Source organism: Antechinus flavipes, chromosome 2, assembly GCF_016432865.1.
Source record: "Antechinus flavipes isolate AdamAnt ecotype Samford, QLD, Australia chromosome 2, AdamAnt_v2, whole genome shotgun sequence".
Taxonomy (NCBI): domain Eukaryota; kingdom Metazoa; phylum Chordata; class Mammalia; order Dasyuromorphia; family Dasyuridae; genus Antechinus; species Antechinus flavipes.
The window spans coordinates 318,085,262-318,108,594 of NC_067399.1; the positions used below are offsets into that span (position 1 = coordinate 318,085,262).

The 23,333-nt window shown below is 36.5% G+C and overlaps 1 protein-coding gene across 1 annotated transcript in view; it reads left to right on the forward strand.

Annotated features, from left to right (window-relative positions):
* The first annotated feature begins 4,737 nt into the window (after window positions 1-4,737).
* TMED10 (transmembrane p24 trafficking protein 10) overlaps window positions 4,738-23,333 on the forward strand; it is a 38,195-nt gene continuing 19,599 nt past the window's right edge. Inside the window, exon 1 of the mRNA XM_051977588.1 lies at window positions 4,738-5,035. Within this exon, the coding sequence (XP_051833548.1) occupies window positions 4,754-5,035 (282 nt within the window). The 5' untranslated portion in view covers window positions 4,738-4,753. The remainder of the gene's footprint in view (window positions 5,036-23,333) is intronic.

Genomic DNA, 23,333 nt, shown 5'->3' on the forward strand with positions numbered 1-23,333 from the left:
TGTAGCCACTACTCAAATTACTAGAATGCAAGGCAATGTAAAATAAGATTGTGCTGTGTTCTTAATATTCAAGTAATACAGGCACAAGACTTGCTTTTTAATGGTGATGTTTAAGTAAAGATATCATGAAAACAAAAGTACTAGTGGTTTCTCAGTGGTTCATTGACATACAGCTTCTCTGTACAACCCTGGGAAAACTCTATAAAGCAGTGTGGCAAAAATCAGGTTAAGATCAACATTTCATATCACACACCACAGTAAGCTCCAAATAGATATATGTCCTAGATATAAAGGATCATATCAAAAATTTACAGAAGGAAAATAATACCCTTCACAATTATGGATAGATGAGTTCATGACCAACCCAGTACTAGACAAAGTCATAGAAAGTAAAGCAGAAAATTTTGAATGCAAAAAGTTGAAAAGTTTTTGCACAAAATCAATCAGTTCATATTAGAAGGGAAACAGCAAACTGGGGGAAAAATTTTACAGCAAATTTCTTTGCTTAAGGCCTGATTCTAAGGTTTAGAAGGAACTGATACAAATATATTAGAAGAACCATTTCCTGATGAGCAGGCTGATTTCAGAAAAGCCTGGAAGGACCTATATGAACTGATTCTGGGTAAAGTGAGCAAATCAGGAGAACATTATACACAGTAACAAGATTATATGATGATCAACTGTGATGCATTTAGCTCTTTCTCAACAATGTGGTGATTCAAGGCAATCCCAATCGACATGGGATGGAAAATGCCAATTACATCCAGAGAGAGAAACATGGAGCATGAACACAGATTGAAGCATAATATTTTCATCTTTTTGTTTGCCTTTTTCTTTCCTGCGTTTTTTTTTTCCTTTAAGTCTGATTTTTCCTGCCCAATATGACAAATATGGAAATACATTTAAAAGGATCATGCATATTTAACCTAAATCAGATTACTTGCTGTCTTCGGGAGGGGTAGAAAAGTTTAGGACACAAAGTCTATCAAAAATGAATGTTGAAAACTATCTTTACATGTATTTGGAAAAATAAAATAGTATTGAGAAGAGCCATTTCCTAATACATAAATGGTCACAGGAAGTTCTAAAGAGGAATCTAAACTATCAACAATATTTTAAAATGTTCCAAATAACTTAAGAGAAGTGCAAATTAAAACATACTTGAGGTTCTACCTCACACTCAAAAGATGAACAAAAGAAAACTAAAATAAAAGTTGTAGATAGGGTGAGAAGACAGATACCAAAGTGGAATGAGGAATTAGTCCAGCCATTCTAGAAAGCAATTTAGAACCATATTCCTATATGAATATATATATGTATATGTATATATATGTATATGTATGTATGTATGTATATATATATGTATGTGTATATATATATATATGTTCTTATACTCCAAAAAGCTCAAAGAAGAAAAGGACTTATGTTTCTAAAAAATGTTTATGGCAGTCTTTTTCACTTTAGCAAAGAACTGAAAGCAAAGTGGGTATCTATTAATTGGGGAATGGTTGAACTAATTATGGAATGTAATGAGATTTTACTGTATTGTAACAAATGACAAAAGAATGGATTTAAAAAAAAAAACCTAGACTTAAAATTGATTTTAAAAGAACAATTTAAAAAATAATATGGTAAAGAAAAAACCTATATACTAGATGTCATCACTTTAATGCCTAACCATGACATGACTGGAGAACCAATGATGATACGTCACATCTATCTTCTGACAAAGAGATAAGGGACTTAAGGTGCAGATTGAGACATACATTTTTGGACACAGCCAATACATGGATTTGTTTAGTTTTACTATGTTTGTTTAAAAAGTGTTTGCTTTTATTGAGGGGAGAATAGAAGAAAGGGAATAAAGCACTTATAGTTATGTTCCCCGCCCCCTCCCCCCCCAAAAAAAAGAAAGAAATTTTATTTAAAAAAAAAGTATAGAAGAGAGGGAATTCAGAGGGAGAACAGGACAGCTTTGGAAATAACATGTGAAATTTATTATAGTAATTCTGAAAAGAAAAGTAAGTTAGATGTAATGGAGATGATGAGTTTCATATACAATTCTCTTTTTCTGTTCTTTGTGTATGGAAATATTGGTGTTCATCAATGTTTTCAAAGTTAAAACAAGAAAAGAGTAAAGAATTTTTTTTTTTAAATGTGATGCTTAGGCGTATGAATTCTGTCCCTAAAGTCAATGAAGATTAGAATGTCTCTAAAGAATTCCTTGAATTCGGAGGGCATTCTTCCAAAGAAACCATAAGGCACAGAAGATAGTACAGGACTTGAAATAAAAAAGACACATCAGTTCAAATCCTATCTTATTAGCTAGGTGACCTTGGACGAGTCATTTAACCCCTCTTAGCCTCAGGTTCTTCATCTATGAAACAGGGATAATGAAAATAACATCACACGGAAAAAGTTCTGTGAAAATCAAATGAAATAACATATACAATGTTTTTTAAACTTTAAACACAAAAACTTTTATTATAGGAGTAATAATATTTTGAATGACATTGAAACCTATCAAATATTTATGACATTTCAAAAGTAACCTTTATATTCTACATACACACACATAACCTATATATAAGCTTTTCACCTACATATATACTTACATACACACTCCCAATAGATGGGGCTTTCACTTACACACACAAAAACACCTAGATCTTTAACTTACATACAAACCTTAGAGATGGGACTTTAATCTAGGAAAACCTTAAAAATAGGGAGTTTCACTAATACACACACACACACACACACACAGCTTGTAGAGAAGACTTTTCACCTACACACATACCTTATAAATGGACCTTTATTTATCCATTTCAGCTATATACATACATTTTAAGAGAAGAGACTTTCATCTACACATACACCTTAGAGATGGACTTTAACCTACACACACACACACACAGAGCTTATAGAGACTTTTCATCTCCACACACACACCTTACAGATGGACCTTTATTTATCTACAATTTATAGACTTTCAGCTATATACACACACACACATTTTAAGAGAAGAGACTTTCATCAATGATATGGGAAAGATTGCTTTCTTTGTGATTCCCAACCCCCCCTAGTTAATGTAATTACCCTTTAACTCACAAATCCTGGTCCCTTTGTATTCCAATAGAAGATCTGGACCAGTCCCAGCCACAATCGAGATCTGAGCCAACTTTGGGGCTACACCCACAGGCCCCTCTAGCTAAATCTCCCATTATAAAAAGGACACGCTGGGACCCCAACTTCGCAGAGGTCCCAAACGTGCTAGCCATGTCAGAACCCTCTGTCCATCGGACCCTCTGCCGGTGCCCTCCTTATCTCTACCTTCACCTATTTTCTTAACTATGCTTTAACCTTGCTTCCAAACCCAGTAAGAAACCTCTTTTATCAATCTAGCTTTCTGCAGATAAATGCCTTTATTGGGGACTCTCGCTGCTAGTAGACCTCATTTACCCGGTATCCTTGCGCCGAATCCAAGGGGGTTGCAGGGAGCTCTGTTTAACTCCCTGTACCCCAAACATGCCACTAGACCTCAACTAAACCCTAATTTAACTTAAGTACTCCAAATCTAGACCTCAACATCTACACATACTCCTAAGAGATGGACCTTAATCTACACACACAAACACACACATTTTAGAGCTGGGACTTTCACCTACACGCACTTAACTTGGAGATGGGACTTTTCACTTACATATACACCTTATAGATGGACTTTTAATCTACACACACAGCGTAGAGATAAGGCTTTCGACTATATCACCTTAAAGATGGGATTTTCGCGTATACACACAACTTTTAGGTGCGACTTACACACACACACATCTCAGAAATGAAACTTTCAATTACACACACTTGACCTTTAACACACACATATTTTATAGGTGGGACTTTTACCTACACACACACCTTAGAGATGGGATTTCACCAATACACATCCTGTCCCTGGGGCATTCATTTGTGCACAAACCTTGTACATCGGACACACAACCAGAACACGAACACACACTCATGGTCACCCTGTGGTGGCCTCCCCCAGTGGCGGGCTTTCACTTCCATACTCTCAGGCCCTAGTAGAGGATCACAGCTTAGCTGGGCGCTCTTACTTGGCCAAGAAAGGCTGACCTGGCCCAAACAGCCCAGCCCAGACCTTCTCAGGGTCCAAAAACAGTCTTTTCGGCTCTAGCTTCACGGGCTTGGTGGCTTCAGGCTACCCCTCTCACCTTTGCACCACCACTCCTCCCCCCATCTCCCCGACTCCCTGCCCCGAGCCGGTGGCTGTCACCCAGCACTCCAGCGCAGCTCTAAAGCTTACTCTCTGACGACTATTAAGAGTGCCCAAACACCAAAGCTCAAATCAGCGAGGGAAGAGGCCGCCACATAGTCAGCCCCAGAGTGCGGGGCGGGCTCTCTGAATGGCTCTGTGGCCTTTCCCTATTGGGGCTTGGTTGCCATGGTATTGGTGATCCTAGAACTATAGGGAAGAGTTTCCGGAAATTAAAGAGAAATTACTTCCAGGGTTGCCCTTACTAATCATGGTGGATAAAAAAAAGGTCTAAAATACCAGCAGCATGGGAAATTAAGCGAATAACTGACATTTAGCCTACGTCCGAATCTTCAATGTACTACTCTGGATAGTTATAGGTCCCTCTGTTCTCGTCCATATTTTTTTATGTTGCCTCAGTCGACCTCTGCCAGTTTCCAAGATGGCGCAGTCGGCCTCGCAGTGTCGGAAGCCGGTCCCATGGTCCCCCGGTTCCGGCGCTGTGAAGGCCCCGGAGCTGAAGCGGTCGCCAGCACCATGTCCCGGTTGTCTGACCCTCGTGTTCCCCGCGGCCCCGGCCCGCGGGCATTGCTGCTCTTGCTCCTGCTGTGTCCCTGCTCGGTCTTCACCATCTCCTTTCATCTGCCCGTCAACTCCCGCAAGTGCCTTCGTGAGGAGATCCACAAGGACCTACTAGTGACGGGCGAATATGAGATCACCGACCAGTCTGGGGGCGCCGGTGGCCTGCGGACCCACCTGAAGGTGCGGGGTACAGCGGGCCACGAGCTCGCGAGGGCGCGTTTGCGGTCGGCCACGGACTCCGACCGTGGCAGAAGGGTTGGGCGGGACGAGGCCTAGGCCTTCAGACAGCCCGGCCCGCGGGGATCACTCAGGGCGTGTCACCGCGGCACCCCCCACTCTTCCCTCCTGTTAAGGGTCACGGGGGCGCCTCGACCCTGAAGGCAGGAGCTGGGGAGCGTCCCAGGAATGCCCCTTTCTAATCAGACGGGGCAGGCCGGGTTATTGCCTGCCACTGTGAGGCCAGGAGCCCAAGTCTGAGATGTCCCTGGCTTTGGTCTCCTGTGAAGGATCTCTTGAGATTCGGAAAAGTCCCATCCCGGGAAGCCCAGGAGGTTCCCAGCTAGACGTTCAGATCACCAGCAACGTCCGTGCTTCCTGAAAGTCATTTCACCTCTTTCAGCCTCTGTTTCCTCTTCTGTATATATATATATATATATATAGTAAATAGAAGGCAGACACTAAATTATCTAAAAAAATTTTTCCAGCTTTAGAACTGCAATTTTAGTGTGATTTAGTTGTAGTGGGAGTTTTCATCTTTATATTTATGGAACTTCCATTCCATTCTCAACAAGACTTGAATTTTATTTCTCAGTATTTTGGGACGAGATGGGTGAAGAGATTTTCATTTCTGCATCTCAATATCAGAGATTAGACTATGCTTTCCCCTTATAAATTTGCTCTACAAAAACAACAGGCTACCTTCCACCCTATTTATCATGTAACTTGAGTTTTAGATTGTTAGCTAACCATATGGTAAAACCTATTCAGTTTCTAATGCATTTGAAAGATCTCCATCCCATTGTCTTGCTTCTGGTTTGATAAAAAGCCTAACCACAGAAGGGATTATCTATCACACATCCCAGGTTTTTTACTATTACTTTTCCTGAAAGAAAAAATGCATTTTTCTGCTCCTAGCAGCTAAGTCCACTTAATCCATATTTCCAAAATGCTATAATCATTAATCACCTAGGCAACAAGATTCAAGTCAACAAACATATCTATTCCTGGATTTTTATAACACTTTATTTGTCCCTCTCATTCAATTAGCATATTCTATACTGTATCATAATTTTTTAATGCTGTTTTTAGTTTTTCAGCTACATTTCAAGATAAAAGCCTTCATCTATATAGTTCCCTCATCATTAAAATTCTTTGCATATAATTGGCACTCACTGATTAAAATGAATGAATCATCCTACCCTTGATAGCATTTTTTGAATAGGTAATTTACTTTGCTTTTTTGTTTCATAAAGCTTTTTTTTTTTTTTTAAAGAATGGAGTTTCCCTATGAGCAAAGTAAATAGTTCTAGAGGAAAGAGACTTTTAAAAATTGTTTCAGAGTCTTATTGCATACTTTTTCAACGTTTCTATGGGATAAGACATATTCGAGGTCTTGGTTCTCAACCATTGGTTTAAAACTTTTTTATTTGAATTTATCATTAGACTTAAATTAAAAAAAAACAATGAATTGTGAGTTGTGAGTATAGTCCCAACCAAGCTAATTAGTAATTGGGAAATATTTAACAAAATAAATTTAAAAAATATAATAAAGCACAGATAATAGTACATTTTAAAGCTAAGTGTACTTGCAACTCACCAGGGTCCTTAGGGACAGATTTGTGGCCTGTTTCTAATGACACACTGAAGTTTAGGAAAGTTAATGACTTATTTTCAGTCACCCAGTTTCTTAATGGCAGAAATGGTGTTTTTATATCCAATTCTGTGATTCTGTATGTACAAGACACCTATCTAGAATAAAATAACATGTTTTGAATTTGCCTATTATGTAATTACATATTGAGAGAGTCTGCTGCTAAACAAAGATGAGATTTCAGGTGAATCCTGATCCCAGCTCTTTTATCTACTGACTTATTCCTGGAAATGAAGCTAATAATTTCTTAGCTATACAATGGGAAATAATAAGATGACAATGTGGCAAAGGACCTACACCCCAATTCAGTGTCTTTGGATTGTGTTGCTGACTAGAAGGAAGGCATGGTGTAGGTAGATAGTTCTACACTGGCATACATCAATAGCTGGTACTAAACATTTATTAAGTATATACTAGTACTATATGCTAGGCACTAAATGTGATACACATATTAAAAAACAGAAAGACATCTGAAATAATATATCTTATGCAAAGAAGACTGTTAGGGGCAAGAACCAAATCTGATCTTTAGTCTTAAGAAGTGAGATCCCGCTTAAGAGGTCTCAGCTATTTCACAAAAAATATGAATAGTATTTCTCTCCTCTTGGCACAAAACTGAGTTGATAGCCTGGATCTCCTATTCTATTTAAAAACAGATTTCTATGGCAGTGGCAGGTAAGGGATAGTTTTGGCTTTGGAGACTTCTGAGTATTATCTTTCTGAATTCGGAATCCCAGTATTGTCCTGAGTAAGGAAAGCTTTGCTCTAGAGACTCCAAGGCTTCCTGCTTATGGATTCTCTAGTTTTTCTAGGACTGGACTAGAATTCTGTCTCCTAGGCCACATTATATATCTATTAAGCTACCCAGATTGGAGGTCAAGTAAGTCAGAAGTCAAGTAAGTCATTCCTTACTTCCACTCTCTAATTTTAGCCACAACTAGACATGTTTCATTACATCCATCAAGACAAGAGGACCTAGCCATCATGGGCATCTTGTTATCTCCCCTGCTGCTTTTAGGGGTTGGACCCTCTGATGTTTCTGTTCTTGGTAAGAGAATAGTAATTAAATATCTCGGTTGCTGGAAATGGGGAGACAGTCTCCTACCTTATAACTCAATTAGCATATCTCCTCACTGCCTTGATCAAAGATCCCTTGCTTGGCCAGCACTCCTCAATAAGTGTTGTATCTTTCTAATAGAATGTAGCTTGAGGGCAGGAATTATCTGACTCACATTTGTATTTATCTACTGAGTGCCCAGCAGACAGAGTTTAATGTCACTGGTTTAGGAAACTCTCTAAGTCAGCAACTCCTATGTACTTTATGGTTTTAGAGGTCCTGAAGCACTAAGGGTAATCTCAGGGTGATAAAGTCAGGTTTGAGGTCAACTCTATCCACTGCCTTGCATTGAATTTGATAGGTACTCAGTAGGTCCTGATCTAAGTTTATAAATCATTTCATCTTAGACTCACAACCACTGTGTAAAGTATTGCAGGTATTAGTTTCTTTGTTTTACAGATGAAGAAAAAGCCTCAAACCAGCAAAATGAGTTGCTGAAGGTCTGCCCATAAAGCCATAGTAGCAGAGTTGAAATTCACCTGCAGATCTCACTTTTACATTTTAGCTTTTTCTACCATACCACATCCTGGTCCCATTCTTTAGGTCCATTTGAGTTGCACAAACTGAGAACAATAGATAAAATGTATCTGCTATTGAATTTAATAGTGTTAGTCAAGAAAGGCAAATGAGCAGCTTTTGATGCCCAAGATCAGAAAACTCCTTTGATATAGAAGAGAATTGAGAATTAATTAGTTATGTTGCAGTTTAGTAAGCAATCAACAAACAGAAACTGTTTCTATCCTTAAGCAACTTATTTTCTATCTGGGAAGATATTTACAGAATTATATGAAAAAACAAAAAGGGTAAATTTCTTGTAGCAGGAAGTCAGAGGTCAGAGTTTAGGGGATCAAAAGAGGCTTTACTAAAGATGTCCCTCCAGCAGAATTTTGAATAATATTAGAAGTTCTCTGAATTGATAGAGAGGTAGGAATATATACTAGACATGGAGAGTAATCACTATGAAGGCGTGAAAAATGGAGAAATATTTCTTGTTTGGAGCATCAACAAAGCCATTTGGCTGGACCAGAATGACAGAAATAATACAAATTAGGGCCAAGTTGGGAAGGGTTTTCAATGAAGAGTTTATATTTAACAGTAAAATGACATGGTCAGACCTGCACTTTGGGAAAATCATTTTATCAGATTGTGGAGGATGAATTGGAAAGGAGAGAGACAAGTTAGGAGGCTACTGAAGTAGGCTGGGTAAGAGAGAATAGTCTTGTTCTAAGGTACTGGCTGTGTAAATAGGGATAAGGGGACTGATTAAAGGGAAGTGGGAAGTAGAAAGGCTTAATGACACCTAACTTGGTGATAGAAAGAAAGGAAAAAAGTGAGGAGTCCAGGGATGTGAGGGTGAGGATCTGGGAACTTAATGCTTTATCATTTATTCATATTCCTGTCAGGGTCATCAACTTGAGACTGCATGTCCAGCTTTTAAAAATTAATTATGAAAGGAATGTACATGAAATGCTTTGTAGACTATAAGTCCCATATAAATCCAAGAAGTCTTTATTAATTACTTACTTTGTGCCAAGCACTATGCTAGAAACTGACTACAAATTCAAAAATGAGATAGTCCTTGTCTTCAAGGAGCTTACATTATGCCTTTGTACTGCAGGTGTATTCCGAATTCTTTTGATTTACATCTCTTAAAAATTTGTATTTATGGAGTAGTTCTATTCATCATTTATATTATGCTCAATTAACAACTGTACTGCCCACCAAAATAAAGAGAATTTTAATTTTTCTATTAGATAAGCTTAATAGGATGCAGAGATAATTTACATTAAAAAATTACCATAATTTATGGAATAAAGTATTTCTATAACATAGTACAATAAAAAAGATGATTGTAGAAGATAATTTACTTTTAAAAATGCTTGGATAAAGTACCAGCTCAAGTTCAAAGGAACACTGGGTTCAAGTCTCATTTCAGAAAAATATTGGTTCAGTAACTCTGGACAAGTCATTTAACATTTCAGAATCCCCATGCAATTCCCTGAGACTCTTAGTTGCTGGTCTAGTGTGACTCTGCTTTGCTAGAAGCAGTTTGTTTGTTTTTTACTGTGTTTTTCCCTTCAACAAAATCATTTGTTCCTGTCCAAAAAAAGTGTTTGCTATTATAAAATTTTGGCCAGTTAGGTATTAGAGTCAATCAAATGACTACAAGAACTAAAACTGCTTTTGGGTGGTCTGTACTTGTAAAGCTTCACTGAAAAATTATCTGTGAAAGACTTTATAGGTTGTATATATGGATAGATCAAAACTGAGGATCTGAGACTGATGCTAATCCAGGCACTTAGGAGTTATATATTTCATTACTCCCTCTTTAATAATCTAATTTGTGTAATACCAGAAATAGTAATTTCCCATAAATGCTAATTAACAGTGTATTTTACTAATGAAATTATCACTTTTGTTGTTTACATGTAGGACCATAATAGATAACCACCAAATGGATTATAAGTGGGACAGCTAAACAGATGAGTTCAAGAGCAGTACAAGCTTGAGTTATTAATACTCCACCATAAGACCAAACAAAAAAAAAATTTTTTTAACTTTTTTTTCTTAATAGCTTTTTATTTTTCCAAATACATACAAATATAGTTTTCAACATTCACCTTTGCAAAACCTTGTTTTTCAAATTTTTGTTTCCCTGTCTCCTAGACAGCAAACAATCCAATAGAGGTTAAACGTGCAGTTTTTAAAAACATATTTCCACATTTGGCATGCTGCACAAAAAAGAAAAAATCAAAAGGGAAAAAAATACAGGGAAAAAAAAAAAGCAAACAACAGCAAAGGTGAAAATACTATACTGTGATCCACATACAATCTCCATAGTTCTCTCCCTTGATTCTGATAGCTCTTTCATCACAAATCTATTGGAATTGTTTTGAATCACCTCATTGTTGAAAAGAGCCAAGTCCACCACAGTTGATCATCACATAATCTTCTTGTTGCTGTGTACAATGTTCTCTTGGTTCTATTTACTTCACTTAGCATCAGTGCATATAATTCTTTCCAGGCTTTTCTGTAATCAGCCTGCTCATCATTTCTTATAGAACATTCTATTACATTCTATTCTATTACTTTCAAATAACCATAACTTATTCAGTCATTTCTCAACTGATAGACATCCACCCACTTTCCAGTTCTTTGTCACTACAAAAAGGGCTGCTATACAAACATTTTTGCACATGTGAGTCCTTTCTCCTTTTTAATGATCTTTTTGGGATACAGATGCAATAGAGACACTGCTAGGTCCAAGGGCATGCAGTTTGATAGCCCTTTGGGCTTAGTTCCAACTTGCTCTCCAAAATGTGGATCAGTTCACAGCTCCACCAACAATGTATTAGTGTTCCAGTTTTCCCATATTCTCTCCAAAATTTATCATGTTTTTCTGTCATTTTAGCCAATGTGAAAAGTGTGAAGTGGTAACTAAGAGTTGTCTTAATTTGCATTTCTCTAATCAATAGTGATTTAGAGCATTTTTTCATATGACTAGAAATAGCTTTAATTTCTTCATCTGAAAATTGTTCGTATCCTTTGACTATTTATCAGTTGGGGAATGGCTTGTATTCTTAGAAATTTGAGTCAATTCCCTATATATTTTAGAATTGAGGCCTTTATCAAAAGCACTTGCTATAAAAAATTTTTCCCAGCTTCCTGCTTCTCGTCAAAGTTCGGCTACATTGGTTTTGCCAAACTGAAAATTTTAATGAAATGGTATGGCTTATGGGAAAATGTTGGTTTTACAGAATCAGTTTCACCAAGGCTACAAATGCTTTTTTTTTAACTGCAATTTTCAAACAATTTTTATTTAGAACTAATGTATTTCAACTTATTACAATTGGCAAATAGATCTCCCTCAAGATATTGTCAGGAAGAGGCATGTTTGAAGAAAGAACAATTCTTGAGATTCAGTCTAGAAGCAGAATCATGTGTTTTTACTGACATTTTTCCTGAGTCCTTTACTTATACTTAGTTTTCATCCCCATAATCTGCCCCTCATATTCTAGAGAACTTTAATGAATATGCTGATTTTCCCTCAAATTCCTTAATTTCTTAATTTCTCAACTTACTCATTTCCCATGAACTACTCCATTCCTCTACTATACGTAATGATTCACTTGTTTCCTCCACCTATTCTCCTTAAATGTTCATTAACTCTGAATTTCCTTTTGATCATACTTTTTTTCTTTTCATCTTTACCTATGATTTATGACTCCTTGTCTTTTGTCTTCATTGTAACCCATTTTCTCCCCTCCTTTTCATTCCTCAATTTTACACTGTCCTCTACTATCAAATCTGTTGTCCCTTTTTTTCTGTTGCCAGTAATACCTGCCAAACTCTAACCCTGGATCACTCATGCCCTCCTCCTTCCTTTGCTCCTATTCATGTGCTTCTGAATGGAGCTGGAGGAAATCTTAAAAATTTGCTCACTTTGTCCACTATAAATTTGTTACTGTATTTCAAATCACTATAGTTAAGCAAATCAATTAACCCTTCCATTCACCGTAGAGACTATTCTAATCTTTTTTTTCCCCTCAGACTTTCTATAATATTTCTTCCCCTTCCCTTTAAACTGAGAACTTTGCTTCCTATTTCACCAAAAAAAAAAAACAAAAAAAAAACTGTTTAGTGAAAAAAGTCATATAGGAAAAAAAAAAGAGAGAGTAGCTAGGTGGCGAAGTGGATAGAGCACCAGCCCTGAAGTCAGGAGGACCTGAGTTCAAATCTTCAAATCTGGCCTCAGATACTTAACACTTTCTGGCTGTGTGACCCTGGGCAAATCACTTAACCCCAATTGCTTCAGCAAAAAAAAAAGAGGGGGAGGGTACAGCTAGGTGGCGCAGTGAATAGAACCCCAACCCTGAAGATTTTGAGTTCTAAATTTTTCTCCTTCCCTCCTCTCCCCATGGCAAACAATCTGATACTGGTTATACATATATAGTCATGTTAAATATATTTCCACATTAGTTATGTTGTGACAGAAGAAATAAAACAGAAGGGAAAAATCATGAAAAAAACAAAAAAATGAAAATAGTATGTTTTACTTTTTATTCAGACTCTATAGTTGTTTCTCTGGATGTGGATTTTCTATCATGACGCTTAGAATTATCTTGGATTATTGTATTGCTGAGAGGAGCTAATTCTATCATAGTTGTCATTATTGCTCCCTTTTGCTGAATTCCAATGACTTCTTTTTCCTTCCAGGATTTAATAAAACTCCTCTTTTTGTCATTTACAGATTTTTATGACTCGATTCCTTACTTTTCTAATGTTCTTATCTTTTACTCCTCTCCATATACTCTACCATCATGGACTATTCCTCAAAGCATTACACTCTCTATATGCCAGTGTTTTCCCTCTATATATGGAATGCGCTGCCCCTTCACCTCTTGATCATTATCATTTAGTTGATCATCTCTGAGTTTTTTGACTTTCTTCAGGATTTAATTCTCATCTAACTTCAGCATATAGACTGTCCTGATATTCTCCTTCCTCTACCTATTATATTTCATCATGCATGTGTGTGTACCAAGTTTTTTATGCATTGTCTCCCTTGTTAGAATGTAAGATCTTTGAAGGCCAAGACAAGTTTTCTTTGTATCTCCAGTGCTTACCATAGCGTCTGGCATATAATAAGTACTTGAATAAATGCTTGTTGACTGACTAGCAGTGGTTCTCAAACTTTTGTTTTCAGTATCTTTATCCTATTAAAAATTATTGAGGATATCTCCAAAGTGTTTTTGTTTATCTGGATTGTATTTATAGACATTTACCATATTGGAAATAAAAACTATTTTTGAATTTGTAGACCCTCTAAAAGAATTTCAGAGATCCCCAGGATTCTCTAGACCATATTTTGAGAACCACTGGACTAGAGGATAGATAAGATTGGAAGAAGGGAGGGAATAGTCCTTTCAGAATTCTATATTTGGGTATACTTAGGTGTTTCAGTGTCATGGGGACTAAATAGCTTAAAGTATTAAATGGCTAATTTTCTTTTTAGAAAAAAGTTTCTAAATTTAAATTTAATATTTAATAGTTGTGCTTGCTTCCCTTTCCTAAAAAACAAATATCTTTTTCATATTCTTTCTTACTCAAAGAATGCTAAAACAGAGGTGATTGGCTTCTTTTTTTAGCTATGATAAAAAGAAAAAGAGATGCTTTACAGTTTGAGTTTGTCACTTATTTCTTTGTGTTGCCCCCTGGAGATCAAGTTATGGCTTCTAGGGATATGGAACAAATTTAAAACATTGTCATTGATGTTTAAAGCTTGTTCTTTTTATATGAAGTAATGACAAGTGATTAGTCCCAGGGTATAGACTTTGTGTTTGCACATACCACATGGCTACTCTGACAGTGGAGCTCTCTATGAAGTCAGCCAGCTGAGCAAGGACCAGATTTTGAGCTCTCAAATAAACTTCTGGGCTGAAGGAGGTTGATGTCATCGGCTTTATCCTGGGTCCCCACCTCATTGTTCAGTGTAACCATGTTCAAATCAAAGAAATGGTTGTTGAGAAAGAACAAGGCTTTGCTTGTGACTGAAAGGGTCATACTGAAGATTTTTACCGTAAATAACTTTGGAACAGTGTGGAAAAGAAAAAAAAAAAAACATTTGATCTGGCTTCATCCCTGCTACGGCATTGTCTGGGCAGCAACTGGTCTTTGTTGCTCTCTTAAAGCTGGTCTGAAGTGACGTATTGTCTATGTTTGAGTATTGTAGCAAATGCTGATTAAAGCTGGGAGAGCTGCTTCTGGCCGTTATTTTAAAAGTGCCAGGAAAAATTCTATTTTTGGTTTTTGAATGTTTGTTGTATAGAGTATCTCCCAGCTCTTGATCATATGCTAGTTTTAGTAGTATTTCACTTTGTGGTGCAAAGATGAATTATGTTCTTAGGTTAAAAGCATTCACTGTTCTTGTATACTATTTCTGGCCTATGTCAAATTGACATTTTCTATGAAAGTTCAGTTAAACATGGTGGGAATGTTGGCTGTAGAGTCGATGTTAAATATAAATTAATTATGGTAGGGATGTTGGATCTGAAGTCAGAGGATCTGAGTTCAAATCAAAGCTTTGCCACTTAATATCAGTTTGACCTTGGAGGTGAGACATTTTATCTTTAGGCTTCAGTTTTCTTATCCACAAAATAAGAAGGTTGGACTAAATGGTCTCTAAATTTGATTCCATCTCTCAAGTTCTATGATCCTTGGTGATAAGAAATAAAACCCTTATGTTGGATGTTGTCAGTGATTAAAAACAAGAATTGAGAGTCAGATTCTTTTTTCATGAGGGTCACAGAAGAAAGATATGAAGGAACCATAGATTCTCACTGCTAAAAAGTCACCACAACTGACATTTATATGGCTCTTTGAGATTTTCAAAGCCCTTTTACATGCGAGGTGAAAACTTGTTGATTATGGATATCATCATTTTATAGATGTAAAAACAGACACTTTCCTATGGCTTTCCAGAGCTAAGAAGTTTCAGAGACAGGACATAAGCCCAGGTCTTTCTGACATTAGCACTGTTTCTACTATAATACCAGAAGAGTTCCTTCTCTAGCACAGTTCACAAGAGGATTTAGCTTTTATTTGAAAATCTTTAAGGAAAGGGATTTCCTTAAATATCAATGGAGGTCCATTTTACTGGGCTCTGATTGTTAGTTAGGTTATTGTTCCTAATGTCAAGCTTAAATCTCTCCCTTCCCCCTCCCTCCTCCTCCCCCCCCCCCCCCCCCCCCCCCAGCAAAAAGTTAGATAAACCATTGTTATTGTATTACCTTGATCTGCCAATCTTTTATTTTGGCAAAGAAGGAAGGTTAGTGTGACATGATGTGTTCATATGTTGGCTCTTGGTAATTATCACTTGTCTAAATATAATACATTCTAGAAATTTGCCAAGCATTGAAATCAAGCTCACTGACTTATAGTTGGTAAACTCCGTTTTCTTTCCTTTTTTTGAAAATTGGAACATTTGCCTCTTTTTAGTCATGGTGCTCCTAGTCCTGTTCTCCAGTTTTTCAGAGATTATTCACAGTGGTTCAGCAATCATATCTTCCATTTCTTCCTATAGGTTTTCTAGACCAGGTGGCTTATATGCCTCAAGGTTAGATACATCTCTCTACTTCCCTCATCTTTCAACTTAATACTAGTCACTCCCTCCCTCATTATTTACAGTCCAAAGCTGATTTTTCTTTCCAGAAAAAATAAGCAAAATAAAAACTTTCCTCTGTTATTCATTATCAGTCTATATACTCTACACAGCAGTGCTCTCCCTTAATAGAGTCTCTTCCTCTCTCCCATGTGACTTTACAAATTTTTTGGTGTACACATAAAATAAAATGTACAAGTATGCAAAAAGAGATTCAGAATATTATATTACTTTAGAAGACAGGCAACTCTGATAGGAGGGTTAGAAAAGGCTTCATACCAGAAGTGGTATCTAAGCAGCATCCAAAGAGTAAGAGCTAAAGTAGATCTGGATAAGGCAGGGGAAAAACTGACTATTCCTTAGAGATGACTCTGATCTTAATCTTGTAAGATTATGTGTAAGAAAGGTTGGAATAAGGAGAACTTGGAGGCAGGGAGATCAATCAAGAGGCAATTGCAATAATCTAGACTGGAACTAGAGTGCTAGTGGTAGTGGTGGGGATGGGAATACAGAAAAGAGAAATACAGTATGCTAGAGACCTAGAATATAAAGACAAAAATAAAACTGCCTGCTCTCAGTAAACTTGTAATCTATTGGAGATGGAGATGAGGAACAGTAAGGAAGCTAGTTGGGCTAGATGTTATAAGGTAGGGAGCAATGTGTAATGACTAGAAAGGTAGGACAGTGTTGCCACAGATAGAAATAGGGAAGTTTGGAGGGAAAGTATGGGGGAAGGGGTGGAGTTGTTAGGGTTTGTTTTTTGTTTGTTTGTTTGTTTTTACATATGGTTTAATTTGTATTCCGATACAATCCATAGTGTCTGGGTATGGATAGCGTTTTTCATCATAAGTCCTTCAGAGTAGTCTTGTATCATTGTATTGCTGAGAATAGCAAAATTCCTCACAGCTAATCATCCCACATGGTACATTTTATTTTTCATGATCTCATGGAGGACTTAACATGTTTTTCTGAGAGCATCCTCCTTATCATTTCTTATAAAGCAAATAGTATTCCATCATAATCATGTACCATTTATTCAGCCACTCCCCAATTGACCAGCATCCCCTCAATTTTCAGTTCCTGGTTTGCCCTGTGAAAAGAGTTGTTGTAAATATTTTTGTACATATAAGTCCCTTTCCTTTTTTTAAAATCTTTTTTGAGATTCATGTCGAGTAGTGATACTGTTAGGTCAAAGTATATGCATGATTTTATAGGTCTTTGCACATTGTTCGTATCTTTTTATCATTTGGGGAATGGCTCTTATTTTTTATAAATTTTACTCAGTTTTTTATAATTTGAGAAATGAGACCTTCATCAGAGAAACTCCAAAATTCGTTTCACAATTATTGTTGCTAACTGTATTTCCCCTGTTTTTTCTATTCTCTCTTACTCTGACTCTCCTCAAAAGTGTTTTGCTTTTGACTACTCCCTCCCCCAGATTGCCCTTCCTTCTATCACCCTTCTCTCTTCTCTTATCTTTATCCCTTTTTTATTTTTCTGCAGGGTAAAATACTCTCTACTAATCTCTACTAATAATGAGTGTGTATGTTATTTCTTGAAAGAATAGATTATAAGGGAATGATTGGTAAGTCTGAGGTGCTGAGGACATATAACTCCAGAAAAGACCTGGAAGTGTTACTTTGGAGTTCAAATAAGAGATTGGATCCCAAATGGAGGTTTGGAAGGAGTCAAGTCATAAAATATAATTGAAGCTATAGAAATCAGTAAAATCAGAAAGAGAATGTCAGAAGAGTATTAAGATTGGAACCCTAGAGAAAGTTAGCTTTAGAGAATCTGGGAAAAAAAAATCTACAAAATAGAAGTATAGCCAGAGAGGTAAAGAGAGTAAGGAGACCAAGAAGGATGGGAATGATTAGCAATGTCTGATATAATAGAGATGGCAAAAAGGAGAACTATTTTTTTAAAAAATCCAATTTGACATGATCTTTAGTTATTTAGATCCACTGCCCCTACTTTTCACAGCCCTTTCTTCAGTCCCTTGACTGGGTTTGTTCTTGCTACTCTACTGGAACTGCTGGCTTTGAGGTCACAGGCACAAAGCCAACCACTTTGACATGGTTTCAGTCTTCATTTTCTTTGACCTTTCTGAAATATTCGACATTATTGACTGATGACTGTCCCTCAATGCCTGTGTATAAGAAATGTTCAAAAGATTCCAAACTACTTTGTGTAGACTGCATAGTGCCACAGACCGATATAACTCCTCTCCCCTCTTCAAGGGAAAAAAAAAGATTGATGTCACATAGTATTGCTCACTAGGAAAATAACATCTAAAGATTTCATTACCTGCACAGAATTGTAAGTTGCTTCATTGTTGAGTGAAACAAAATAGAAAGGAACACTAGCAAAAAAAAAAAAATCTCATATCTATAAATAAAGCTACAAGCCACCTTCATGAGCAACAGAGAGTAGATCTTTTCAATTTTCTTACAAGTAGGAAGAATTGGACCTATCACTTTCGCAGATGCTACATAATTGTAGAAAGGAAGTGATAGGCCTATACTTGGTTTCAGCTCAACCATCTAGCTTTTTCCTGACAAAGGTATGTGCTTGTGGTATCCTAGCTAAAATGTAAGCTTCTTGACAGCATGAACTTTATATAATCTTACAGTTACCTTTTAAGTCAGGATCAGATAAGAAAGAGTGACTTCTCTTTACTCTTAGAGGAAGGACATGCTGCACTGTGGTACATTATTAAGATCCTGCCTTGGGTACCTGGGAGATATTTCAATATGACTTTTCTCATTAACTGTTTACTCACATACAACTCTTGTTCTTTATTGCCTCTTGTAGTAATTTAGTAATTTAGTAATTGCTAATGGCAGTGACCTGTACCATCCCAGTATGCAACAGCAAAAGAGAATAGTAAAAGTAAATAGGGCTGGGCAGCTCTGTTGAACAGGTAGCAAACAGCATTTATCCGGGACTATAATTGGAAAATAGATAAAATGTAATGTGCACATGAATTTCTCCCACATTTTATCCTTTCAATTAAATTCCAGAAAGGAGTTGCTAGAGCTTATCCCCATGGCCATCAGAATGCCTTCATGGAGCTTACAATGTAGCATCATGGCCTTTGTCTGCTTTTAGAACCAATCACCTATTTAAACAGTTATGTCTCATAAGATTCCAGTTGAAGATAATTGTTCACTGTAGTATTCTTTCAACAAAGATCCTCACTCTAAAATTTCTTTGTAGAGTTTAATTTCATGAAACAGTTTGCTTGTACTGATGAATATATATGCTTTCTTTCAGAAAATGAAGTCTGTGCAATTCATTGTTTTCTTTTTTTTAACCTTAGTTGTCAGGAAACTTAGATAACTGTATTGCCCTAATATTGGCTCAATTGAAGTACATAGTAATATTCACTTCACAGATTCATTTTTTTATGCTCATGTTTTTTGTTTTGCAGAAATGCTTCAATTTTTAAGATCTATTTTTCATTGATGTTAGACTTAGATTTACAGCGTATGTAGTTTCTGTTGCATCTTTAGCTTCTTTGCATTTTAGGATACATTATTCTGTTTCCTTCTGCAATCTTTAGTGGGTATATACTAATTTTATGGTATTCGTGATAATTTATGGTATTTTTTTTCTTTTTTCTTCTTCCAGATTATCCTTCATTTCAGTATATTTATATTCCCAATTTTTTTTCCCACTTCTTTGGAGAGACTCACCATTGTGGATTCAAATTACTTTATACTACAGATTGTTTCTGCTTGGACTGCCTATGGATTTTGCCAATTTGTTCTTTTGAGACTTTTCTCAAAATTCTGATTTTTCTCTTATGTGGTTCTTTGCTCTCTTGAGAATGTACAGTTTCATGTTTCATCAAGTGTGGTTTGATTTCCTTCGACTTGTAGTATTTGTTTAGAGAGGTTTGTAATTTTGTGGATATTTTGGTATTCATCTTCCCCAATTATAGCATCATTTTTCGTTTATCTGCTTCTGCTCTAGGTATTTAATAGAATTTTTTTTCTTGAAATCATTGGTAGCTTTAATATTTTTCCTATTTTCTGACTCTTTAATCTTGGATAATAGCTTTACCAACAAGGATAGACCCCAATCTGTGCCAACCCTTGGAATTGTTTGGGTGGGATAGGACTGTACTAATTCCAGCTGGATTCCAGTCCCTTTTCCTTCAGGCCTAGTACAACCTTGCTCATTAACCTCCTACTCTAGGTCCATACATTCTTTTGTTCACTGGGGAGACAAACTGTGAGGATGCCCAGTCAGAAGATAAGCATGATCTCCTCTTTTGATGTATATACACAGAGGCACCCGTGTATTTCTGAGGTTAGGTAGAATTGAGACTTTCTATTTGTTGTAACAAGACAGTGGAGAGAAGGACAAAAGTATGTATTGGCAAAGAACTTGGAGCAATAAAGAAAAATCCCTGTGGGAATCCTTTTCCCTTTCTTGTCCTTTATATACAGTTGTAATTGCTTAATCTGTTGCATAATTCTTTTTTTGTTTTGTTTTTTGAGACTTGAGAAGATTGGAGAAAATATCTAGTCCTCCATCTAGTTAGTCATGACCAGCTCCTCTCTATTTTTTTTATTTTTAAATGTTTTGCCAGTACTCTGCTTAATGTGAAATTATCTGTAGAACCTTTCAAAAGTAAAGGGAAAACAAGGCTTGAATGAATGGCAAGGAATTGGGAAAGTACCTGGGAACAGAGATGAGTTAGAGGAAACAAAATCCAGAAAACTTCAAAACTCCATCTAGTCCAAGTTTCATAGTAGTTCTTTATGTACTTTTTTGGTTTCTCTTTTTCACTCCCTCCTCTCCCCCCATAATCTGTGTTTTCACTGTTTTGGGGGGAGAGTATTTACATTACAGTACATTTTTGAGATCAGCTATTCTTCATGTGCAATTAGCACATTTTTCTCTTCTTACCTTTTAAGTTGTGAGCTTTGGCTGGCTTTCTCCAGAAGGTGTTATTTTAAAATAAATCTTTGTATCATTTTTGGGAGGTAATGTGGGATAAGCAGAGCAGCTGGGAACAAATCTATAGTATAATATTACTTTCTGTCTTAGCAAAGATTGATATAGTGCCTCTATAATTGAAAATTCTGTGAATGTGTGTGTGTGTGTGTGTGTGTGTATACATATATAATTTGGCCAGAAAGACAGAAAAGAGAATACATTTGAGGGTATACTATCTATATATAAAAAGCAGAGAGAGAAAGGACCTAGATTATTTCTGGGTATGTTAGCTGTATAGCATTTAAACAGAAAATATGAAATTATGATACTGAACTCTTGAAAAACTAGGTAACCTTCTCATATGATCTGTAGCTAGAAAATTTTAATTAAGGAAAATTTAAAACAATCATTTCAGCCTATTAGCTTTTGCCAGCTCTGATTAGTCACCCAGTTTGGCCCAATTTCCTACTCTCTAATTTTAGCTACCTGCTGGTTTTGTGTAATGGGATTGCCAGGGAGGGAGCAAGAAAAAGAATTTTAAGATCTGTGGCTAGATGTCTAAGCAGCCTCATTCAAAAAGCCTGAGAGAAATAGAAGAGCCTACCGAACTGAGGGACAAGAAATCACTAGGACATGTAAGAATTCTAAACCATCCATATCCAGTAGCTGATCCTCAAAGGTAATGATTTGTCTGACTTTGTATTTAACAATTAATTTTCAGAGATATGTATGATGCCAATAGTTTTGTCAGCTTGGGAATGTATAGGGAATATAAAAGTAAGGAGATATCTTTGGGGAACTATGGTCATAATTGGACACACCATTTCTGGTTAACAAATTTCCTGCTAATAAAGGGTACAGAGTTGAATAGGAATGCAAGGGCCTTTTTCCTTGAACCACTTCTTTAAATAAGAGAGAGAGTGTGTGTGTGTGTGTGTGTGTGTGTGTGTGTGTGTGTGTGTGTTTACCACATGCACATGTGTATAAGTTGTTTTAAAACATATTTCACTTCCCAGTTCTTTACTTTTCATAGAACCCTCACTCGAAAGAAAACAAAGTTAGGCAACATATTGGCCGTGTCTGACAACCAAGGCTTATTATCACCCGTCTGCTGAAAAGATGGAAGTGTACTGTCAGTTCTCTGGAGTTAAAATCAAGTCATTGCACTGATGAGAATTTTGATGTTTTTCAGTGTTACTTCCTTACATTTTTATGTTGGTTGATTAAGATCTTTGTGTAAATCGTTTTCTTAGTTGTATTTTCTTTGTTTTTTAGCAGTTCCTATAAGATCTTCTCAATTTTTTTTTTTTTTTTTTTGAGTTCTTCATATCCTTGAACCCCTTCTACAGATTGTTGCACAGGTGATAATGATGGAAGGTTGCAACTAGTGTTTTTCCAGGGTCAAGCGCCTCCTTAACCCTCTCAGATGACAATGTCTTTCTTGTGTTTGTCTGTTTGGAAGAAGAAATTGTCTGCACTGGGTCTGCCTGGGGGGGAAAAAAGAGGTTTTGGTTGTCCTTTAGGAAAATTAGGCCAAGATCACCAATTCATTGCGGTATGCAAAGAATTAACAAATTGTTGAGTTTTTGGTACCTTGGAGGGTAAGATTTTTCAGTCCTCCAATTTACATTGTTTCTTCCTCTTTCCTCTCCTTTTCCATCTTCTCCCCCCACATTCTTCTCTTTCTCTTCTCCCTCCATAATATGTTTCTTGCTTTCTAGATATATGTCAACATTTTATCATATCACATGTTTTAAAAGGGAACTTTTGGAATATATTTGAGCTCATCTGAACTTTGTTTCATTTGATTCATTTGTCCTAGATCAGTGACCTGGCTTGGAAGGAAGATTAAATCTATCTTTCTTTCTTTTTTTTTTTTTTACTCAATATCATATCCTTAATGCATAAATGATACCTAATTACAATTAAACATGGCTTATCACTATTTAATCATTACCATCTTCCTTAAGAAGTATGCTAAAGTCTAAAATACTGAGTTTTTTGCATCTGTGCTTAGGGAGAAACTGACTTGATATACAACTTTGGTTTTAATTGCTTACTGCATTCAAACTGGGATTTTATTTCTCCTCAGAATGTAGGAATCAGACATCCTCATTTACCTTTTAGAATTTTCTTATTCTTGAGGGAGGAAAGGTGATCTGGCGAGAACAACTAGTTTTCTTTTCTTTGTATACAAATTTTTATCTTTTTGAACTGATTATTGTTTTAACTTTTCTATTATTGAGAGATTTGATTCTGGGAAAGTGAAAAAGTGGCATTAGACTGGATCTCAGAGTCTTGCCATTAAATACCTTGGAATTCTGCCCAGGTAGTTCTGATAGCTGTTTGTTTTGCCCCTATCACCAGTATCTCCAGATTG